Here is a 22,037-nt window from a genome sequence, read left to right on the forward strand (position 1 = left end):
GTTTAAGAAATACAAGGTAGTTTGGTTTCAAATTGCTGAAATATGCTTATAAATTTTAAAATTTGAAGTAATAAATACTCTTTGAAAGAAATTCAAATACTATAGAAAGTCATAAAGTAATAATTCTTCCCTTAAGTAACCATGTTTTGTTTTTTCCTACATGTGGGATCATTTTGGGGATAGCTTCTGCAGTTTGCTTTTTCTAAACTCGGTAAATCTTAGACATCTTTTTGTTTAGTATGTAAGTAATTCTTTTAAAGGCATCTGTAGTACTTCTCTTGCACAAATGCTTGGTAATTTAACTTGTCCATTGTTGGTGGGCATTTGGGTTGCTTCCCAGGGTGTCAGAATTTTAAACAGTGCTGCAGAGAACACTCTTGGAAGAGTGCTGTTGCTGACTTGTTCCAGTACACTTGTAAGATACATTCTTAAAGTGAAATTGCTGGATCAAGCAGTTTTTGTATTTGGAGTTTAAATATTACTAAATTTCCTTTTCAAAATATTACACCAATTTACACTCTCATCTAAGTTGTTTCCCTGTACTCTTGTCAGCATGTCTTACCAATCTTTTTTTAAACTTGCTAATTTGAAGAGTGAGAAATTGTATAATACATAGCATAAGTTTGTTCTCGTAAATTACAAGCGAGGCGGAGATCTTTTTCCATATATTTACTGACTACGTGTGTTTTTTCTTCAAAAGCCTTGCCCATATCCTTTGCCCATTTTTGTTTCTTATCTGATGGCTGTTTGTCTTTTATTTTTGTGATGAGCTTTTTCTGTATTAAGAAGATTAATTCTTTGACTATCATGTACTGTGAATATTTTTTTAACTAGCTGTTTGTCTCTTGACTTTGCTTATAGTGTGCCTTGACATGTGTAGTTTTTATGTAATCAAATAATTTTTTTTTACTGCTTTTGGATTTCTTGTCATGCTTAGAAATCATCCAAGATTATGAAAAAGGAAAAACATGATTTTTCTAAAACTTAACTTTTATGGTTTTTTTTTTTAGATTCAAATATTTGGTTCATCTGAAATTTATTTTGAGTAATAAATGAGTTAGAGATCTAATTTTATAGTTTTTTAAAATGGCTAGCCAGTTGTTTCAACATTATCTATTAAATCTTCTTTTCTGTATGGTATTTATATACTGACCCTCATTTATAGTTCAGATTCCATTTCTCTGCGGTAGTGTAGACACGTGATTTGTTGAGAATTTTGCAAGGTGTTTGAGGTCATTGGAGAAATAGAGGATGTAGATGGGTTATACTTTTTATCTCCCCTTTTTCTTCTAAGATTGATAAATGATTGACTCTTTCAAGGAATACTCCTAAACCCATGCCTCCTATGGACATGAAGATGGTTTTCACGACTTTAAGATTACGTATATCTCTGGAGAGCAAGGTGAAACTGGGACAAAGATCTCCTAAGGCATGGCCAATCAGTTTTTTTAGAAAATAATCAGAATTTAAAAATAAGTTTGAACTTCTCTAGGCAGTAAGAACCTGCTAGTCAGTGCCTACGCATTAGCTAATTCTGTACTTGCCACAAGGAGACAAAGAAAATGCTTGTTAAAAGAACTGAAACTTAAAAAAATGGTAATTAGCCATTGCCTAGTACTCATCTTGAGGAATTTAGGGATTTGTAAGTTGGCCTTGATTTTGTTTTAATTTTAATCTTTTTTCTTTTTTATGTTGCATGACTAGAGGTTAGAAGATAGGTTTTAGTTCAGGCTTATTTACTTACTGGCTGTGGGACTGTGGGCATGATGCTTAATTTCTTTGACTCTTAGTTGCTATCATTTCTGTTTTTAATAAACTATCTTGCTTATCTCTCTGGGCTGTTATAAAGAATAAATGAGATGAGGTCTGATGAATACTTCCTAAATCTTGAAGTTTTGCGGCAAGTTTAATCAGAATGAGGATTTAGAAATTTGGAGGCCATAAACACCCCAGAAAGAAAAGAGTTGCAGACACAGGTTGGGGATGAATAGCTAGTGAGAAAGTGAAAGTAAGAAGTATAAACTGCTTTTCTAGGACATTTTATTTTCAAAGAGAAATGAATAAAGAATAAAGGCATGGTTGGGTCATGAACAATTAGAGGTTCATTAGAAAGGGCTTTTGCTACTTTAAAGCATTATTTGCAAAAGAAAATCTCACTGAGAAAAAAAAAACTCATCCTAAGCAATAAATTCTGTAAAGTCATAGGTTTGATGTTTCATGTGTTACATATTTGTTTCTAAAACGTTAAGTAAATATGTAATACCTGACAGATCAATCAACGGATTTGAGTACCGCTGATTGACATCCAGATCACAATTCAAGAGACATTTTTAAAGACTAGGTTGGCTCTGAATGTAATGTGGGCAGTATAAATGGCTCAGTGTGTTGAGTGATTCGAACAGCTTCTCAAAGGATATTGAAAGGATCGAGGCAATAATTTAAAGGGTTAGTCTTGAAAAAGAGATAGGCTACCCCTTCCTCTGACACAGGAGCATTGGAGAAGAGGATTAAAAATTGTGAAAATTAAGATAGAAGACATGACGGGAGTTGGTACCCAACATGATCAGCTGAAGGTTGCTTGGTAAGTCCAGGATTTAAAAATGGTGGAAAATATTTAGAACTGTGCTTGTGAGAAATGTAATGGAAATTCATTAAGGGGCAAAGATGAAGATTTCATTCTTTATTGCAGGCCTGGTTAAGACTTGACAGCATCCATTTATAGTGGACCCATTTTCTTAATTATTTCCACAGCGTGTGGCAATTTGAAATCAGAGAAGGCAAATAACAAGCAATATCTGGGGTTGGGATGGGGCCTGGTGGGTCCAGGAAATTGGTGATGATGATGAGGGAAGGATAGAAATAATGACGGGGGTTAGTAACTCGTCTGGGTAAGAGAACTGGGAAAGCGAATGAATAATTTCTATCAGAAGAAAATCTGTTTCCCCATGTTTCTCTTTAGAGCAAGGAAACCTTTCCTAGAAATTCCCCAATAGACATCTCAGGTCTCATTGGCCAGAACTAGATTACAAGTCATGCTAACTGCCTGCCTTTTGCCTCTGTACTCTTTTCTGCACTACTTTGTGCAATGGAAGGCTGAGGCTATGGACTCTTATCAGTAGGCTCCCATGCCCTCTGGTGCTGGTAGAGTTTGGTCATAGTGGGGCAGGGGGCGGTGTGGGGTGCTGACAGGAGATCCAGGAGCAGAGAGTAAGGTGTGTGTATTAATAAATAACTTAGGTTCCTTCTTGCTGGGGTAGCATCACTCCTGTCTAATGGTTCTCTCCAAGGAGTTCTCTTTGTGGTTCCTTAATGGTTTTCCTTCTTTGCCCTTTCTGGCCTAAGAATGGTAACAGCTCTCTTTTTTTTTAAACATTTTTTATTGATTTATAATCATTTTACAATGTTGTGTCAAATTCCAGTGTTCAGCACAATTTTTCAGTCATACATGGACATATACACACTCATTGTCACATTTTTTTCCCTGTGAGCTACCATAACGTTTTGTGTATATTTCCCTGTGTTATACAGTATAATCTTGTTTATCTATTCTACAATTTTGAAATCCCAGTCTATCCCTTCCCACCCCCCGCCCCCCGGTAACAGCTCTCTTGATGTTTGTTACTAGCCCCAGAATTCTACACCATTCTTCATTGCTCTACTTAAACTTGCCCACACGTTTACTTAAAAAGTCCTCTTTAAACTCTTCTCAGTAAACTTGTTTGAGTGGGCCGTCATTATGCAGCCCTTACTCTGACTGTTGCTCATGCCCATTCTTAAATCAGTCTCTGGCAAGGGGAATGAAACATGTGCCCTTGTGGGGGAAGCAGCTGGCGGTGTTCACCATAGTCACGTTAGGTCATAAGAGATAATTGTGCGCACATGTCAGTTTTATTTGTCAACCAGACTTAGAGTAAATTCAGCCATCTAGGACAGGAGTCACAAACACAGCCACTTTGATTCATTTATGCCTGTAGTGCTTTTGGGCCATGTGGCCCACAAAACCTGAAACACTTATTCTCTGGCCGAAGACCGAAAAAAATTTGCTGACCCCTGGTTTAGAACTGCACTGTTCGGTATGGTCCGGTTGAGCACTTGACCCGTGGCTAGTCTGAATTGAGGTAACACCGTAGTTGTATAATACGAGTCACATTTCAAAGATTCACTTCACCTGTTTTTTTTAACTCTTTAATGTGGCTCCCAGGAAATTTTTAATTATGTAAGTGTTTCATATTATATTTCTATTGGACAGCACTGATCTAGAAAGTAACTGGTAATCTAGACAGTAAGTAGCTAAAAGCTGCCCTTAGGCAAAAGCCTATATTAAATACAGTATTGTAAAGCAAAGAGAGCTTGGCACCTAGAGTGAGTTCCCAGAAAACCCAAGTCCTTACAAGTCTTCATGCTGTTTCCATTGCTGGAAATAATCTTTCTAGCACCTGTTTACTGTGGTTTTTCTTTACCATTTGAGACTCAGTTCAATTACTGACCTCTCTGCAAAAGCTCCCTCCACCCTGACGATCCCACAGCCCTTCTCTGTGTTGTAGTATTTCTCCTGAGATCCCAAAGGAAGGATTTAGAATACATACCTAGTACCCTGAATATATTGACTTCTCAGAGGGTTTTTATTTAGTGAGTGTGTACATAATAGAATGAATGAATGAGCTACCAATTTAATAAGCTTGGTTATTTGTCTTTTCTTTCTGGGTAGCATTGGCAGTAAATTTGGCATAATGGTGTAAGTATAGGATTGTTACAGGAAGGAGATTTGGTGAAAAGCCATGAAGAAGCCACTCAAGTAGGAAGGTACAACTGCCTGGAGCTGTTTAGTGTGGGCTCCATTGCTCTCATTTCAGTTTTACTAAAGGTATCACTATAACAGGACAGTTCAGTAAATGATCACTTTTATTTGACATAAAGATTATGTATGGCACAGCCTTTTTTTTTTTTAAGGTGGTAAAACATATAATAATTTCAGAAAGGTCTTCAAAGCCGATTCAAATTACACACCAGTCAGAATGGCCATCATTAAAAAGTCCATGAGTGATAAATGCTGGAGAGGCTGTGGAGAAAAGGGAGTCCTCCTACACTGCTGGTGGGAATGCAGTTTGGTGCAGCTGTTATGGAAAACAGTATGGAGATTCTTCAAAAGACTAAAAGTAGACTTACCATATGATCCAGCAATCCCACTCCTGGGCATATATCCAGGGGGAACCTTAATTCAAAAAGATACATGCACCCCAGTGTTCGTAGCAGCACTGTTTACAATAGCCAAGACACGGAAACAACGTTAATGTCCATCAATAGATGACTAGGTAAGAAGTTGTGGTATATTTATACAATAGAATACTATTCAACCATAAAAAATAAAAATAATGCCATTTGCAGCAACATGGATGGACCTGGAGATTGTCATTCTAAGTGAAGTAAGCCAGAAAGAGAAAGCAGAATACCACATGATATCACTTACATGTGGAATCTTAAAAAAAAAAAAAAAAAAAAAGACAAACTTATTTACAAAGCAGAAACATGCTCACAGACATAGAAAACAAACTTATGGTTACCAGGGGGAGAAAGGGATGGGAAGCGATAAATTGGGAATTTGAGATTTACAGATACTAACTAATATATTTAAAATAGATAAACAACAAGTTCATACTATACAGCACAGGGAACTATATTCAATATCTTACAGTAACTTATGGTGAAAAAGAATATGAAAACAAATATATGTATGCTCATGTATGACTGAAGCATTATGCTGTACACCAGAAATTGACACAACATTGTAAACTGACTATACTTCAATAAAAATATATATACAAAAAAAAACTGGTTCAAATTAGATTTTTGATACATCAAGGAGTAAATTTTAAATATCCAATTCAATGTTGGAGACTTGACAGATGTGAGGTAGGTTTCATAAAGGTAATGTTGCCAGACTGATTTCTTGAAGATCAGAAGGTTAGGGGAAAAAAATCTAGAGTAGCTTTCTTTAAAGATTTATCTTTGGGACTATGAATTAGATATTACCAGTTAATGCTCAGTTATCAGGTAGTGATAGTAGATCTAGGCAGATACTGCAGAAATTGCGTGACCATCAGTCCTGGCTTACCACTATTTCAAGGTCAATGTTCTAGTAATTTAAAAGCCTTGAGTTGACTCACATGGTTGGGTGTCTGTGCATAGTTCTTTGAAGTGTTGGATGTTAGCTTTTAGGGCATCATTCTTTTGATTTTTATGACATTTAATTTAAAAATTTTAGGATAGCAAGAAAGCAATTTTCTTTTGAATGTTGTATGAAGTTAATTTTAAGGTGAAGGAAAATGAATTGAACTGACTTTTTAATATATTTTTCTTTGACTTACATAACTTTAGTGTCATTTGAAATGGGGCCTTCAGAGACTAGTCTTAGTGTGAGGAAAAAACTTTCCCTATTTTCCAGTCCCTGACTTGGCAAAGCCAGTTTGTATTGGTGGTTATGTCATTTATGGATAGACAGATTCCTTTTGGAAATGATGCACAGGTAGAAATAATCTTTTACAGTGTCTTCTTCCCCATCCCCCTGCGATAGTTAGTTGAAGAAGTTTCTGTATTCATTTATTTATGAAGTGAATAGCTTATTTATGAAACCATGATCTGATCTGATAGGAGAGAAAACTAAATAAAAATGTATTTTTACAGTTGATAGAAAAATCAAATGATACGTGTCTTACCCTCATATTTCTTACTTAATTTGTTACCAGTTTGTGAATATCTTCAAAATTTGTCCTCTCCATTCTCATCGCCATTGTTTCGGCTTATGACAACGTCATTCCTTATCTGGATTTGTTACATTTCTCTCTTACGTGGTTTTTTTTCCTCTCCCACCAGAGAGTAAGATCTTCCAACATCAGATCAGTTACTTTTCTGTTTAAAATTCTCAGTTTCCTCAAAGCCCTTGTTATGATACATGCAGGCTCTTCGTGACAGGACCTCCAGCCTCCTTCCCAGGCACGAACTCCACCTCCGTCACCAGTTGACATTATTCCACTGTCTGTTGACCTTTGTTCTAGGTGTTGGTGAGTCAGACTCAGCTCTCTTGAAGGTGGTATTTTCTTTCTGGCTGCTTTTAAGACGTTTTTTGTTTTGCGTTTTGTTTTAAAATAAACCTCTGTATTGCACAGCCTCACTGTGATATATCTAAGTGTGCATTTCTATTTACCCTTCTTGGGATTCTTTGATCCTGCTTTATTTGAGGATTGGCGTCTTTTAACAATTTGGGAATGTTCTCAGCCATTTTTACTTCAAAATTTATCTCTCATCATAGAGCTCTTGTTAGATGCATTTTTGGATCTTCTCATTTTCCATGCCTTTTTCCCAAGTGGAATACTGTTAAAAAAAAAAACCAGAAATAGTCTAAATGTTCAATAGAGGATTAAATTATATTTCAGCCATAAAAACAGAGAACTAGACCAATAAAACTGATGTAGAAGAATATGTAATGACATGCAGAGATGCTTGCAATATTACAACAGGTTACAGAACAGTATGCACGAGTCCATTTTTATAATATGTATGTTTATAAAACGTATATTTGCCAAAGTAAAAGGGCAAATGATATATGCCATAATATTAATATTAGTTACTTGAACAGCATGGGATAATGGATAATTTTGTCAGACCTCTTTTGGGGGGAGTGGTATGGGGTTTTAATTTTCTATAATGAAGATAACTTTTGGAATAAGGAGAATGGGTTATTAAATTAAATTAGCCCAGATATGTCCCCAGAGTTTATTCTGGCAAAATGAGTATTTCTGGGAAATTATTTAGGTCTTAGAAATTTGAGTACCCTTCACTCTCCCTTTTAGACATAATACAGCAACAGCAGTTGTTGATAATGAAATAAAAATACTTAAAATTGTTACGAAGGAAAATAGATGACAAAATGATAGAAAGTTACATTATCATGGTTGTTTTGCAAAGACAGGGACAGCAAACTAGAAGTTGTATTCTCCTGCTTCACGTGTTTCAGCCCTCAATTCTGTTCTTTTCTGCTCATTTATCTGTGCAGAAGGTAATGTACACATGGTGGTATCTGATATTTACTGGTTCTCATGGCATAATAAGTAACTTGACATTTCAGCTGAAAAGGTAAAATAAGGGCTTGTACTATCAGATTAGAAAATTTCTTTTCTGGAAGAAGATACTATGGTATTTGAAGATACGCTTTGAAAAAAAAATGCAAAAACTAAAGAACTGTCACTTCAAGATCCCTGAGTCTGTGTTAAACTTAAGTGAATTCCAGTAAAACCCTAACTCAAATCTAAGCTTAACAGGAAGTTCCAGTCGGAGACTGTGCCAGCTAGCAAAGTGAGCAGTGTAAGCAACTGTTAATGGGTACCACAGAGGGTAGATACTAGCTTTTGTGTTCGCCTTATTTTTCAGTTATATTAAAAATGCTGCTTTAAGCTGTGAATGTTTTGCCAAAGGAAAACTTCTGACATTTTAAAAGAAATACATCAAAAGCTAAAATCTAGCTAGGTTATTTTGCAAGATAATATATGAAGATAAATTCATTTATGGGTAAAGGCAAATTGCATTCAAAATGAACTCTACCCATAATTTGTTAAAAGGGCAGACATTAATGCAGCTTCTTACTTAAATTGTAATAGTACCATGATTTAGCACAAAAATAAACTGCAAATCTGTGACAGTAATAAATCACCATATACAATTTTTTTTTTTAGAGATCGAAGTAATTTTAATTGAGGTATAGTTGATTGACAATATTGTGTTAGTTTCTGGTATACAGTAAAGTGATTCAGTTGCACATATATGTACATACTCTTTTCCATTATGGTTTATTACAGGATATTAGGTATGGTTCTCTGTGCTATACAGTAGGACCTTGTTTTATCTATTTTATATATAGTAGTTTTTATCTGCAAATCCCAAGCTCCTTATTTCTCTCTCCCCGTTTCCTTTCCCCTTTGGTAACCATAAGTTTGTTTTCTATGTTGGTGAGTCTGTTTCTGTCTTGTAAATAAGTTCATTTGTGTCATATTTTAGATTCCACATGTACGTGATATATGATTTTTGTCTTTCTCTGTCAGATGTACTTCACTTAGTATGATAATCTCTAGGTCCCTCCATGTTGCTGCAAATGGCATTATTTCATTCTTATTTTATGGCTGACTAGTACCGTATATAATGTTTATACAGATCAGCAGATTTTCATAAAAAGCAAATACTTTAATATCTTTAAAATCTACTTTTTCTTTAAAATCATGAAAAAAGATTCTCAAGTCAGATTAATTAATAATTAGTTAATAACCTTGATTAGTCAAATTAAACATTTGGAAGCTAAATTACTGTGGCTTAATATTACAGAAAAGAATCAGAACAAAGAATTTAGAATGAAATGAATTTTAAAATGTTTTCACCCCCCCCCCCCAAAATAAAAACAACCAACCAACCCTGCACCCATTAGCAGTCAGTCATTCCCAAGCAACCACTAGCCTGTCTATTTCTATAGCATTATCTATTCTGGACATTTTAGTTAAATGGAATCATGCAATATGCAGTCTTCTGTGACTGACTTCTTTCACTTAGCATAATGTTTCCAAGTTTCATCAGTGTTATGTAGCCTGTATCTGTGTTTCTCTTCTGCCATTGCTGGATAATCCGTTACATGGATAGACTGCTCTATTTTTCTATTTATCAGTTGATGGACATTTGAATTTACTTCACTTTCTGTTATTATGAATCATGCTGCTGTAAGAATTCACGTGCAGTTTTTTTGGGAGGAGATTGTTTTCATTTCTCTTGTATTTACCTACAGGTGGAATTTCTGGATCACACAGTAGTTCTGTATTTACCTTTTGAGGAGCTTCCAGACTTTTTCAAAGCATTCTATCATTTTATGTTCCCACTGGCAATGAGGAGGGTTTTAATTTCTCTGTGTTCTGGTCAACACTTTTCCCCGCCTACTTAAAAAACTGTTTTATTTGTACCAAGCGGGTACCACTCTTATAAATGTCATTGTTGCAAGTGTTTACAAACATTTCTCTAATTGTATTACAGAAGAGCTGTCACATCCAGTTCCTGAAATAGCAATCTTTTCAAAGTTTCTTGCTTGTACAGCACTTTTTCCCAACTTTATTGAGATAATTGACCCGTAACATTGTATAAGCTTAAGGTGTGCAGTGGCCAACACTTACTTGTTTGTGATTATAGCCTTCCTAGTGGGTGTGAAATGATTTCATTGTGGTTTTAATTTGCATTTCCTTGATGGCTAGTGATGTTGGGCATCTTTTCATATGATATTGACCATTTGTATATCTTCTTTGGAGACCTGTCTGTTCAGATACTTAAATTGGCTTATTTGTCTTTATTATTGAGTTGTAAGAGTTCTTTACATATTCTGGATGCAAGTTCCTGATCAGATTTGCAAATGTTTTTTCCTATTTTATGGGTGGTCTTTTTACTTTCTGGATGGTGTCCTTTGCAGCAAAGAAGTTTGTTTTTAAAACTTTGAGGAAGTCCAATGTATCTAATTTTTCTGTTGTTGCTTGTACATTTCACTAGTCATAGTTGCAGGATCCATTCCGAGAATCTCATTTCCTGTACTGTCAGAATTGAATCTTACAGCATCAGTGATTAACATAGTTGTAATTACTGTGTGTACAAATAGTAGTTTTGTTTTTTTTAACTTAGCATTTTTATGTATACATTTCCTTCTGTTTATGTTGCCCGTGCCTCATTTTTGAGAGCTGTGTCGTGTTTTGCAGTTGTACATAGTTTACACCGTTGTCTTTTTTTGCTTGTTTTTCAACTCATGATTTAAATAATGCTGACAGGTAGCTTTCGCCATCAACTTAAAAGTTACCTTTTTTTTTCTTTTTCTTTCCTTAGGTCGGAATGACTTAAAACAGTTGATAGCCAAGAAGATACAACTGACAGCAGAGGCAGAGGTCAGTAACTCCCTCTTCCAAAAATAAAAATGTAGAGTTTTGAGGTAAAGAGTTTTGTTCAGTAAAAATTTTAATGCTAAATTGTGTAAAGAATTACTTAACCTTTCTTATCAGGTGACATGATTATTCTACTGTGGAACAGGAAAATAAAATCTGCCACCTTGTCAGTCTACGTTAGAAGCAGATTGCCTTTTCTCTCCTGTCCCATCCATCAGTGTCGTTTTCTGGCTTTTACCAGCAAAACTCATATTTTAGTGACATGATACAGTTGAATGTGTGTATGGATGCCCCTGTAGGTGCATTATGAAAGTATCATGGTTCATGTAAATAATGGGCTTCCAATAAACATTGAATCTGAATCCAGAAGTGGATTCCCTCTTAGGATGTAGAAGAAATACCAACTCGGAAACAGCATGAAATCATTTGAAGTAAGGCAAACAGTTTGACAAGTTAGAATTCAGTAGTGCCCTCAGGAAATTCTGGAGGACAGTGAATAATTTTTAAATTATTATTATAATCTAATACTGTGTGTGCCTGAATGTAAGTTGACTTCAAATCCAAGGCAGCTGCCTTTTTTCTCAGTAAGATTACTTCCAAAATTGATTGGCTGACTTGAATATATAAGCATCCAATGACGTAGATGAAATAGCCCTGTTTTTATTTATTGATTTAGTTACGTGTGCGTGCGTGCATGTATATCTGCATTTATATTAGAATATCTTAAATTTTTAGATATTTTTATAATCCTATTTCATAAGACAGTATATGCAGGATTGGTGTCTTTGTAATTATGAGAGCTAGTTCTTCAGTTATTCTCAATCCTGGGGCATAATGTTTTCACTTTGGTCTCGTTTGTTGGAGATCCAGCACTTTCTGAGTCAGCAAGGATGCTGTTACTAAAAATTTTAGTGCAAGTACCTGTTTGCTTAACACTGAGATATCTACATCCCTCCCCCTTTCATCCTGTAGGTATAGATCTGATTTCTACAGAGTAACCTCTCTACATTGCTTTATATAGTGGTATTCAAAAGGTGTATTTACTTTGCGTGATAATATGAGTCCGAACTCCTAGTTAGTAGTGCGTTACATTTTGTTTGTTTATTCTTCCAGATTCCATGGGGTTACCTGTGTAAGCCTTTAAATAAAACTACAGCGATCAAGGTCATTTCTGGTGAATGAATGTCTTTTCCAGTTAGTAACTTGTTGTTGCATTATAAGAGATTGTTTAATAAAAAACAAATCTCTGATATATAGCACAGGGAGCTATATTCAATGTCTTGTAATAACCTTTAATGAAAAGGAATATAAAAATGAATATATGTATGTATATGTATGACTGGGACATTATGCTGTACACCAGAGATTGACACATTGTAACTGACTGTACTTCAGTTTATAAAAAAGAGAGATATTGAAGACTTGATTATTTGGTAACTTGCCAACTCTGAGGGATTAATTTATAATTTTGGCTAACAAAAGACTATTATATGTATATAAGCACATGTGCTGTTTTTAAGGATTCATTCTTGCAAACTTAGTGACTGCAGTAAAGAAATTTTGTTTTATGGCTCCCTAGAGTATTCCTGACCCCATTTCTCTGGATGAGCCAGACACTTTCTGTTCATCTTCTGATTCCCCTTCTGTTCCTCTCTTGCTCCTTCTCCCCTTCCCAGCAAGAACACAAAGCCCTTACTGTGTTCTCATTGTGAGGGAAGGCTTCAAATCGGTGAACAGGCAGTCCATCTCTGTTTAAAAATCTGAGATGGGAGGGGATTTTTTTTTTTTTTAAATACAGCATCACGAACCCAAAGAGGAAAGAGAATGTGGAGTGAGAAGTAAAGATAGGGAGTGGGAGTGGAGGGAAGGTTTCAAGGATTTAAGTGGAAACTTTGTTTTTAAAGGGAACATTCTAGTCTGCTTTGTATATTAATCAGTGAATAAAAGGATTACATTCTTGGGTCAGGCAGGAGGATTTGAAGGAGAGAGAAAGAAATGAAGTAAGGGAACAGAAGCTGAGGGAAATGTGGTATTATTATTATCTGGTATTGGTAGCTAGTATCATGTATCACTCTGTGTTGTGTAGAACTTGTTACCCGTTACTGAGGGAAGGCATAGCTTAAACAGAGGTATGGAGGTAGGAAACTTAAACTGTATCTTGGAAATGACACTTGATTGGCATCTGTGCCTCGGCAGGGCATGATAGAAAGAAGAATACAGTTGGAAAATTGGGGCTAGATTGTGAAGCACTTTTTCTCTGCCTTCGTGCCCTTGTTCATGGCGCTTTTTCTACTTGAAGTTTCCTTTAACTTCCTACCTTTGCCAATTGCAATGCTGTCTGTCTTTCAAATTCTTGGTCAAATGTTGCTGCTTCTGAAGTTTCTAAATACCCCTGCTTGAAATGATGTCCTCTCTACTTTATGCTTCTAAATTCTTGTTTTATACCCTTAGTATGTACTCTGTGTTTGCTATATGTTGCTCTGTTATGAATGAATCATCAAAATTCTTTTGGTGAACTTACAGGTGATTTGACTTAGGAGTGTTTTAATTGGCAATTTATATCTAATGAAATTGAACGTCTTGCTAACGTTAATTAATTGGAATGTTTCTGAGAGAGAGAGATTAGGAATGCTATTCTGATATCAAAGTTGAGTTTGGAGACTATGAGACCAGATGGGAAGCTACTGTAATATTTTAGTATTCTAGACTGAGTAAGCAGAGTCACTGGGGAGAAGGGAACTACATTTAGAAGTCCTGTTATGAGCTAGGCCTTATACAAGGTGCTTTATATACATACTCTTATTTACGTACATTATCCCCTTTACAGCAGTGATATCTAACTGGTCACATTTTGTTGTTTTGTTTTATTGGTTACATATACTATTACAAAATGACCATTGAGGCAACAGGTCTGTGAATATTGTGAAGAGTCATGAAATTTACTTGTTCTCTTCTCTTGTGGGTTTTTAGCAATAATTTTAAAAACAAATGAACATCAGAAATATTTCTAGTCACTTGTAATTTGGTGTTATGTTCCAACCCAGTTGGATGCTGTTCCCCTAATGTTGAAAGTGAGAACACTGGACTGTTGTCTCCAAGTCCCCGGCAGCCCTAACAGTCTGTGTCGTCATTGTGTAGCTGAGTTAAACATTTGCTCCTAGTTCGCCGCTTCCTGTTGTAAAGGGAGTAAGTAGTCTGTAGGTCTTAGTGGGCAACTCTTTCAGCCCCACAGAACTCGAGTTGTCAGATAGAATACAGTATGCCTAGTTAAATGTGAATTTCAGATAAACAGCAAGTAGTTTCAGTCATCATGTAGTATTCGAGACACACTTAGACTAAAAAAGTTATTTATCAAATTCACATGTAACTGGATGTCCTAAATACGTATTTTGGTGTGGGGGGGTGCCCTATATTTTTATTTGCTAAATCTGGCAGTTCACAAAGAACTTGGTGAAAATGTATGTATACAGGCAGAGGAGCTCATAGTAAGGAAAGTTGTGAAGAAGGTTACTGAGTACTGAGCAGCTCTTTAATCCGCAGGGAGGAGAAATGAGAACTGATTAGTGGGTTGAACTGACTGTATCTCCTAAGGTTGTGTCTACCTCTAAATGCTGCCATAAAAGAGTTTTAAGTACTTAATTAAAAAAAGAATCTGGTGCTAGTGGGGTCATACAACATTGTGTAACTCTGAGTCATGACCTTTTGAAATCCTTAGAGTTGTGTTGTCACAAGACTTTCAAGACCTTGAAACAGCCCCAGGGAGATTCAGATGACTGGGCCCCAGCCAGCTCACATTAATCGATAAATTAGCTTTGTTTAACATTGTGTTTGTTATATTGTTTTTTGGTTGCAAATAACAGAAACCTACTTTGCCTTATTTAAGCATAAAAGGAAGTGTATTCGAAACAGTAATGTATCTTATAGAATCATAGCAGAAGTTGAACATTCAGGCTTCAGAAAGGATTTTAATAGCAAGAGTTCAGCTGCTTCTGAACTTTTCAATTAATAAGCTTTCCAGTCATTTTAAGCTCAGAGTTTGAGATCTGTGTGAGAGAGAGAATTGAATTTTGTCCAGGACGGCAAGGCCATACACAGTGCGGCCCTGGCCTGGGCACTGGGTGCTTGTCCTCACCTTGGAGGACAGTTTCCAGAGAAAAGTGAGTATGTTGAGAAGAGAAAAGAGGGTATCTTTACTGTCGATATTTGTAGAACTCTTAATTTATTAATGTACACATTTTTATAGAGGGAGTGTTGGGTCTAATGTGAAAATAGAAAAATTACTACCTACTTCTTAAAAATACATATTTATATTTTGCTTGCTTCTCATCTAGTGAAATTCTAGTGTTCTTTTTCACATCAATACCTAATGCAGTTATGCAGTCATTAAAAGTGCAACCTGTGTAATGAGTAAGACTCAAATCACATGTCTGCAAACGACGATGTCTCTTCACAGTTTATCACTTGTTGGAGTAGACTAAAGTTTTTGGATAGTGGACATCAGTTTTATTGGCAGACTTCTGGGAAGACAAGTCTAGGTGTTTTCTGCCCAGAAATTCTTTGATTATTGTGTATAAGTTGAGATTAGGTTGTGCTGTAATAGTAATACAAGGTAAACACAAATAATTATGTCTTTCAAAAATAGAAGTGTATTTTCTTCTCATGTAAATGATCCAGAGGTGAGAACTCCACAGCTGATAGGGTGACTCTGGTCTTCTGGGACCCTGGTTTCTTCTACTTTCTTGCTGCATTATTCATAGGCTGTGACCCTTCTCATTGTCCACGTGGCTCCAGCCATTTCATCTGAGTTTCAAGGAGCAGAATTGATGGAGGGAATGAAAGGGGGCAAGGACCAGATACCCGGCTATCTTTTAGGGAAGTTTTCTGGAGGTTTTGTCAAACCAATTCTGCCTCTATCTCATTGGCAAGAACTCAGTTACCTGACCACACTTACGTGCAAAGGGAGACTGGGAAATTTATTTATTCTGGGCAGTTATGTGCCCAGGTAAAAATCAGGGATTCTAGTACAAATAAAGAGGTTAGGGAATAATAGGGTGACAGTTAACAGCCACTGCAGCAACTGTCCATTGTACTTTGCTGCTGCTGGTCTGGGTCAAATCTCACCTTCTTGTGTCTGCGTAAGTGTGACTGCATTCTCCTATTTGCCTTTCTGCCTTTTCTCGTTTTACTAAATACATAGATGTATCAGTCTCTAGTCTGCTTTGATGAACCTTGGCAAAGTTAGTTCATGGTTCTTTATGATTGCATCCCTAATTTACAAAGTGAAGAAATGTACCTGCCATATAATATTGCCCCTTAGGAATTTCAGTCATTTAGTTCCATGAACACCTACTGATTGCTTCCTTTGTCAGGCACTGTGCTAGGTGCTGGAATTTTGAAGAAGTGCTCTCTGTCCTCATGAACACTGTGTATAAAATGGATAAGCAAGAGGAACAGCAACTGAACTAGATACCTTAAAAATGCTCTTTGAAAGCTGTAAGGTGATGTCAGTTGCAAGTTCATATTTGTGATAAGAAATTACAGGATTTTAGTGCTCTGTTGAAGACTTGACAGTGATGGGTACTCTCTATTTTGCAGTTAATGAGAATCCAAAACATCAAAACTAGTCAGTGGTAATATTCTACGTATCACTGATTGAGAAGTAATTTCTTTTCTAATATTTTAATATCTCTGGAGACAAGAAAACACTGTGCTGTGTAGTATAATTCACTTGGCAGCCTTTTTCTTAGCACCAAGCAAAACTCATTGGCATCTTAGATAAAATACATACTTAAAAAAATATGCACAAGGTTTAAGATTTTGTTTTAATGTTGTGCTACCATATGAGTTTGCTTTAAGAAGAGGAATGTATTTTCTTATGTAAAGTTTTTTTGATTATATAAGTAGTGTAGGCTTATTGCAGAAAATTTATAAGAGATAAAAAAATGTAAAAAGGAAACAGTCACCACCCATATGCATACCACTTGGAGATAACATTTTGGTTTATTTCCTCCCAGTAATTTGTTTTCCTTCCTCCATCACACACACAGACCCATGTAGACGCATGCAGGTATGTGTGTCATGGATACATCAGGGAAGTCAGCATCAGTTGATATATTCAGTTTGTATATTTTTCTGAATATCTTGTGGGGTTTTAAAAAAAATACTATTTGAAAATGTGATTTTAAAAATGATTTCATGATAGTCATTTGTATGGATACATCATTTGTTAACTACTAGGAGTGTATTTTTACTCCTTTCTGGTTTTCCAGCATTCAACAGTGGCTAGTAAAGAAGTGAAGAAGGTAGGCAGTGATGATGAGAAGCAGTAAAATCCACCATTTGGATAGTTAAGATGAGGGAGCAAGTAGATTAAATAAATGTGTTTCAGCTCAGTTTAGGCTGATAACAATATAATCTCAAGGAGAGGAGGTAGAAGGTCTAGCTCAATGATAGAATGTGTGCTTGGTGTGCGGGGGGTCCTGGGTTCAGTCCCTAGTGCCTCCATTAAGGGGGAAGAAAGAAAAAAAATACAAAATTTTTTAAAAATCCTGAAAAAACCCCCAATGTGATATCAAGGATAATGTAGTTTAATTTAAATTGGGAGATAGTCTAGGAGGAATTTTAAGTAAAAAGGGATTGTAATTCAGAGCTCTAATTTCATTAGCTGTGAGTTTAACTTGAACCTTTGGCTTCCTGTATTAAGGATTATGTAATGGTTATGCTCAAGACTTACTTTTGACTCTGGAGGAGGAGTTTATTACAGTACACTATTTAGGACTGTAAACCTCTTCTGCATTGATGCCTTCAAATGCAACTTTTGTAACAGAACTAAGCTAAACAACACCTTACTTTTTACTAGATGACCTTCCATTTTCAGGCTACATGTATGTTACATCATTGACTTTTTTTTAGGTTTTACTTTTTTGGCTTATGATGCTAATCACATAGAAATATTTCAGATAAAGTACAGTGGAAAGCAGTGTAGTGTAACGAGAACTCTGAAGTCAGATTGGAGTTCTGATCCTGGATCTACATCTTACAAGTTGTGACCTTGGGTAAGTCACATCACTGGACTTGTTCAAGCTTAGATCTCTCATTTATAAAATAAGAGTTGTATTGCCTACACCAAAGATTGTTTAAGACTAGAAGTAATGGATAAAAGCACCTGACAGAGTTTCTAGCATAAAAGTCATTCAATAAATAATAGCCATTACAAACCTAACAACAATAGTGATTTTTAGTCCCTTTCCCTTCATAGCTTCCAGAAAGAAATGAGGGCTAGGTAGTTTTTTAGATAACTCCTTTTTCTTTATAATAGACATTGAATAAAGAGTGATATGAGTGGGAGTCCTGGTGCCAGGAGTTGGTTTCAAAAGCTGTTTGGAAGTATATTTCGTACCTATAGTCTTGGCACTTGCTTTGCTGAAAGCTTGATGTACAGTGGTTAGCAAAAAGGCACGGTTTTAAAGTCAGGTGGGGGAGGCAGACATTAAGACACCAAAAAATAGAAATACAAAATTTTAAATTGTATTAAGCTCAATGAAGGAAAAGATTACGTTGGGGGAGAACAAGTTCTTGCCTCGTGCAGGAAAGAATTCAAGAGCAAGGCATGGTAAAGAGAAGGCAAGTTTATTTGGAGACATACACACTCCACGGGCAGAATGTGGGCCATCTCAGAAAGGTGAGGGGGAGAGAAGCTGAGAGGTGTAGGGTGTTTAGTTTATAAAGTAAAAGTAGATACACACTCGATAGACAGAGTGCGGGCCATCTCAGAAGGTGAGCACGACAGAGTGAGAGCGACCACGAGGTGCAGACTTGTTAGGTTTTATGGGTTTGGCAATTTCATATGGTATTGAGTAGGAAGATTATTCTAGCTACTTTGGGGAAGGGGTGAAGATTTCCAGGAAACACCCCCACCCCACTTTTTGATCTTTGATGATCAGCCTGGGAACTGTCATGGTGCCTGTGGGTGCGCCATGAGGCTCAAGGTCTACAGAAAGTTGCGTCTTCCACCATCTTGGTTCTGACCAGTTGGTCCTGTCCTCAGTGGCTGTGTCACTCCTTCGGTGGTTGTGCCCTGCCCCCTTTCCTTCCACTTGAGTAAGATGCAGTAACTAAAGGGTGAATTCTTCTGAGAGACTTCTCTTGAGGGGTCAATTTAGTTTCAACACTGTATTACCTGTTCTATTGTGTTACCTGCTTTGCCCAATAAGGTCAGATTTCTGGTTCCATGTCACTGTGAGTTTGAAAGTTTCTCTGTGCAAAGCCAGGCAGTGAATCAACAAGTGATCCATGGACTAGCAATATTATCTTGGTAGAGTCAGAGTATAATTTTTTATACTCTGTACTCAGAGTATACATTTTTTGCTTTGTGTTTCTTTTTCTCAGCCTGCTTTTTAATTTTTTTGTGCCTATATGCCTTTGAAGGGGTTGCAAATGACCTGGCTCTTTTCTCATTATAGGACTCAGTCCAAATTAACCTCTTGTTTGGAAGCCTTTTTAGAATCATGATCTTTCTAAAGTGAAAATCTGAATATGTTTATAAACCTTGTGCTTATAAGGTTATTGGTTTCCCATTGCCCTTAGAATAAAATGAAAAATTCCTGAAATGGCTTAAAGACCTGTCGGGATCTAGCCCCTTTGATCCCTCGTGCGTATGCGACTTCACTGTGTTCCTACCACAGCATTTTCGCTTCAGAGTTCTTGTTCCCCATTCTTAGAATCTTACAAGTTGTCCTGTTGAGCTGCCTATTTAAAATTGGGGTTCTTTGAGCCCTAAAATAGAGTGATTCTGTTTCACAGATTTATCTAAGCACCATGCTTTTCTAGTTTCTAGTTAACTGCCTGCCTCCTTCCTTCTGTCATCTCTCTGTCTGTCTGTTGTTGTGCTGAGACAGTCGTCCGTGGGTGGAATTAATATTCATAGAGATGAGACTGAGAAGGTAAGCGAATTAGAAAGCCTATAACCTCCAACCTTCTTTTCAGGTTACTGGTATTAGACGTTTTTGAGGTTTACTGTGATCACATTTTGAAGTTCTAATTAATGCCACTTTCACATTATAGAACAACTAAGAAGAAGGCAGGAGTGGAGCGCTTGTGCTATAGTTTGATGTATGCCCTCTTACAAAGGGGATCTCAGGAATAAGCAGTCATTTTCATTATTTATTTTCATCAGTACTTGGATACGTGAGAGGAGGCGGCTGAGGAAACTTAATAGTGTTCGCAGTAGAGTTCTTCCTTGTGTCCCAGTGGCAGCAGCTTCCATCAACTTTAATTCCTCAGAGAAAGAGGAGAAGGGCATTGTCGATGAAAAAAAAAATAATCAGTCCATCTGAAAAAGACATGGAAAATTTTTATTTGAGCCAAATTGAGGATTATAACCCAGGAACAGACTCAGAAAGCTCCAGGAACTGTTCCAGCCGTTAGAGGTCAAAACACAGTTCTGTAAGTTTTTGGGACAGATAGCCGTACAATAAACGACACACGATTGACAGTTTGCAGGTCTACATCTGCAAAGCAAGTAGTGGGGCAAAGGTCACTGGGGCTCCTTACAAGATTAAGAAGGAAGATTATCTTCTAAGGAATTGTGACCCTTGATGAGATTGAGAAGGTCTGGTTAATGCAGACAGATGCACAATACACACTATAGAAGAGGGAGGAGGCTCAAATGGGCAAAGAAAAGTTTTATGTTTACATTTTTCTCGTCTTGCCATAAGGAAACAGAGCAGGACCCTGTGGGGCCCTCGTGGGCGCAAAAGCCTTTCCGTGTCCCCTGTTTTTTGTTTGTTGAAAATGGGCTTCATTCAGCCTCCTTCACCTTCGCTGAGTTCCAAGAGGCAGATTCAAACAGTAGCTAATTTAGGGAAGAGAGTTCTTTTTCAGGAACTAAGGGCCCCACCCAGGTGAAGGACGATGTGGCTTCAGGCTGAGCACCAGATTCCTGGAACACCGCCCTGTTACCTCATGACCAGCCAGTCGGAGGAAAGTCACACACCCTGCAGCCCTCACCCCAAATGTTGCCTATTAAAAGCTTCTCTCCAAAAACCATTGGAGAGTTCAGGTTTTTGAGCACAAGCCACCCGTTCTCTTTGCTTGGCCTTGCAGTAAACCTGTCTCAGCTCCAAACTCCGATGTTTTGGTTTTTTTGGGTCTCGCTGTCCTTTGGCAAGTGAACTTGCTTTCGGGACAATAAAATAAATGCCCTGATGCTGTTGTTGGAGTATGGGGAAAAAAGGAAGGGGAAAGGAGCAACCCAGAAAATAACAGTACACCTGTGCTCAGGATAAGGGGCTCTAAAAACTTTTATTTTCTCTAAATGAGAGCCAGCAAAGAAGCCAGCTAGGATCCAACGCTGCAGCTGCACAATAGAAGGACCTGGCTTAACTTGACCCCATGCTCATTGTAATGTAATTAACGTTGCAATTTGAGCCTCCTCCCATAGGTTTCTCTGTGCCCATCATGGGTAAGAACCTGCCCAAAAGGGATGGTCAAGCCTGAGCACAAGGAACTGAGCCATCAACCAATCAATCAATCACAAAAAAACGCCCCTAAGCCAGGGTATAAGACAGGAGAAACAAAGGAGTGGCCCCAATTTTCCTCTCTTGGATTGACCCACTCCCCAATTCTCAGGAGTGTATTATATTTTACTACCTCTTTACTAATACAATCTTGTTTATATCATGCTTTCTGTCTCTTGTTAAAAGTTCATTTTTTTTAGGTGACTAAGAACCAAGGTAACTTTTAGTCCCCCTTTCTGCGTAACAATATGAATAGGGGGCAAAATGTTAAGACCTTATTGCATGGTTTAGCCCCCTTCCTGCCTCCCCTCCCTTCTTTTCTGACCTCACCTCTTAGCCCTCTTCTGCTTCAGCTGGAATGCCCTATTCCGTGCTGTTTCTCACATACGCCACAGGTGTTCCTGCCGCAGGGCTTTTACACTTATGCTTCTTTCTTCCTGGTACTTTTTCCAGGGATAGTGACTAACTTCAGACCTTTGCAAATGTCATTTTATCTTTGAGGCTTTCCATGACCTCTCTATGAAAATACCCCCACTTCCTGCTGGTCCCTTTGCTTTATTTCTTTCCATGA

At 37.1% G+C, this 22,037-nt stretch overlaps 1 protein-coding gene across 1 annotated transcript in view; it reads left to right on the plus strand.

Annotated features, from left to right (window-relative positions):
• SOAT1 (sterol O-acyltransferase 1) overlaps positions 1-22,037 on the plus strand; it is a 58,370-nt gene that overhangs the window by 18,731 nt on the left and 17,602 nt on the right. The window contains exon 3 of the mRNA XM_010992904.3: positions 10,894-10,952. Within this exon, the coding sequence (XP_010991206.1) occupies positions 10,894-10,952 (59 nt within the window). The remainder of the gene's footprint in view (positions 1-10,893; positions 10,953-22,037) is intronic.

This window comes from Camelus dromedarius, chromosome 23 (assembly GCF_036321535.1).
Source record: "Camelus dromedarius isolate mCamDro1 chromosome 23, mCamDro1.pat, whole genome shotgun sequence".
Taxonomy (NCBI): domain Eukaryota; kingdom Metazoa; phylum Chordata; class Mammalia; order Artiodactyla; family Camelidae; genus Camelus; species Camelus dromedarius.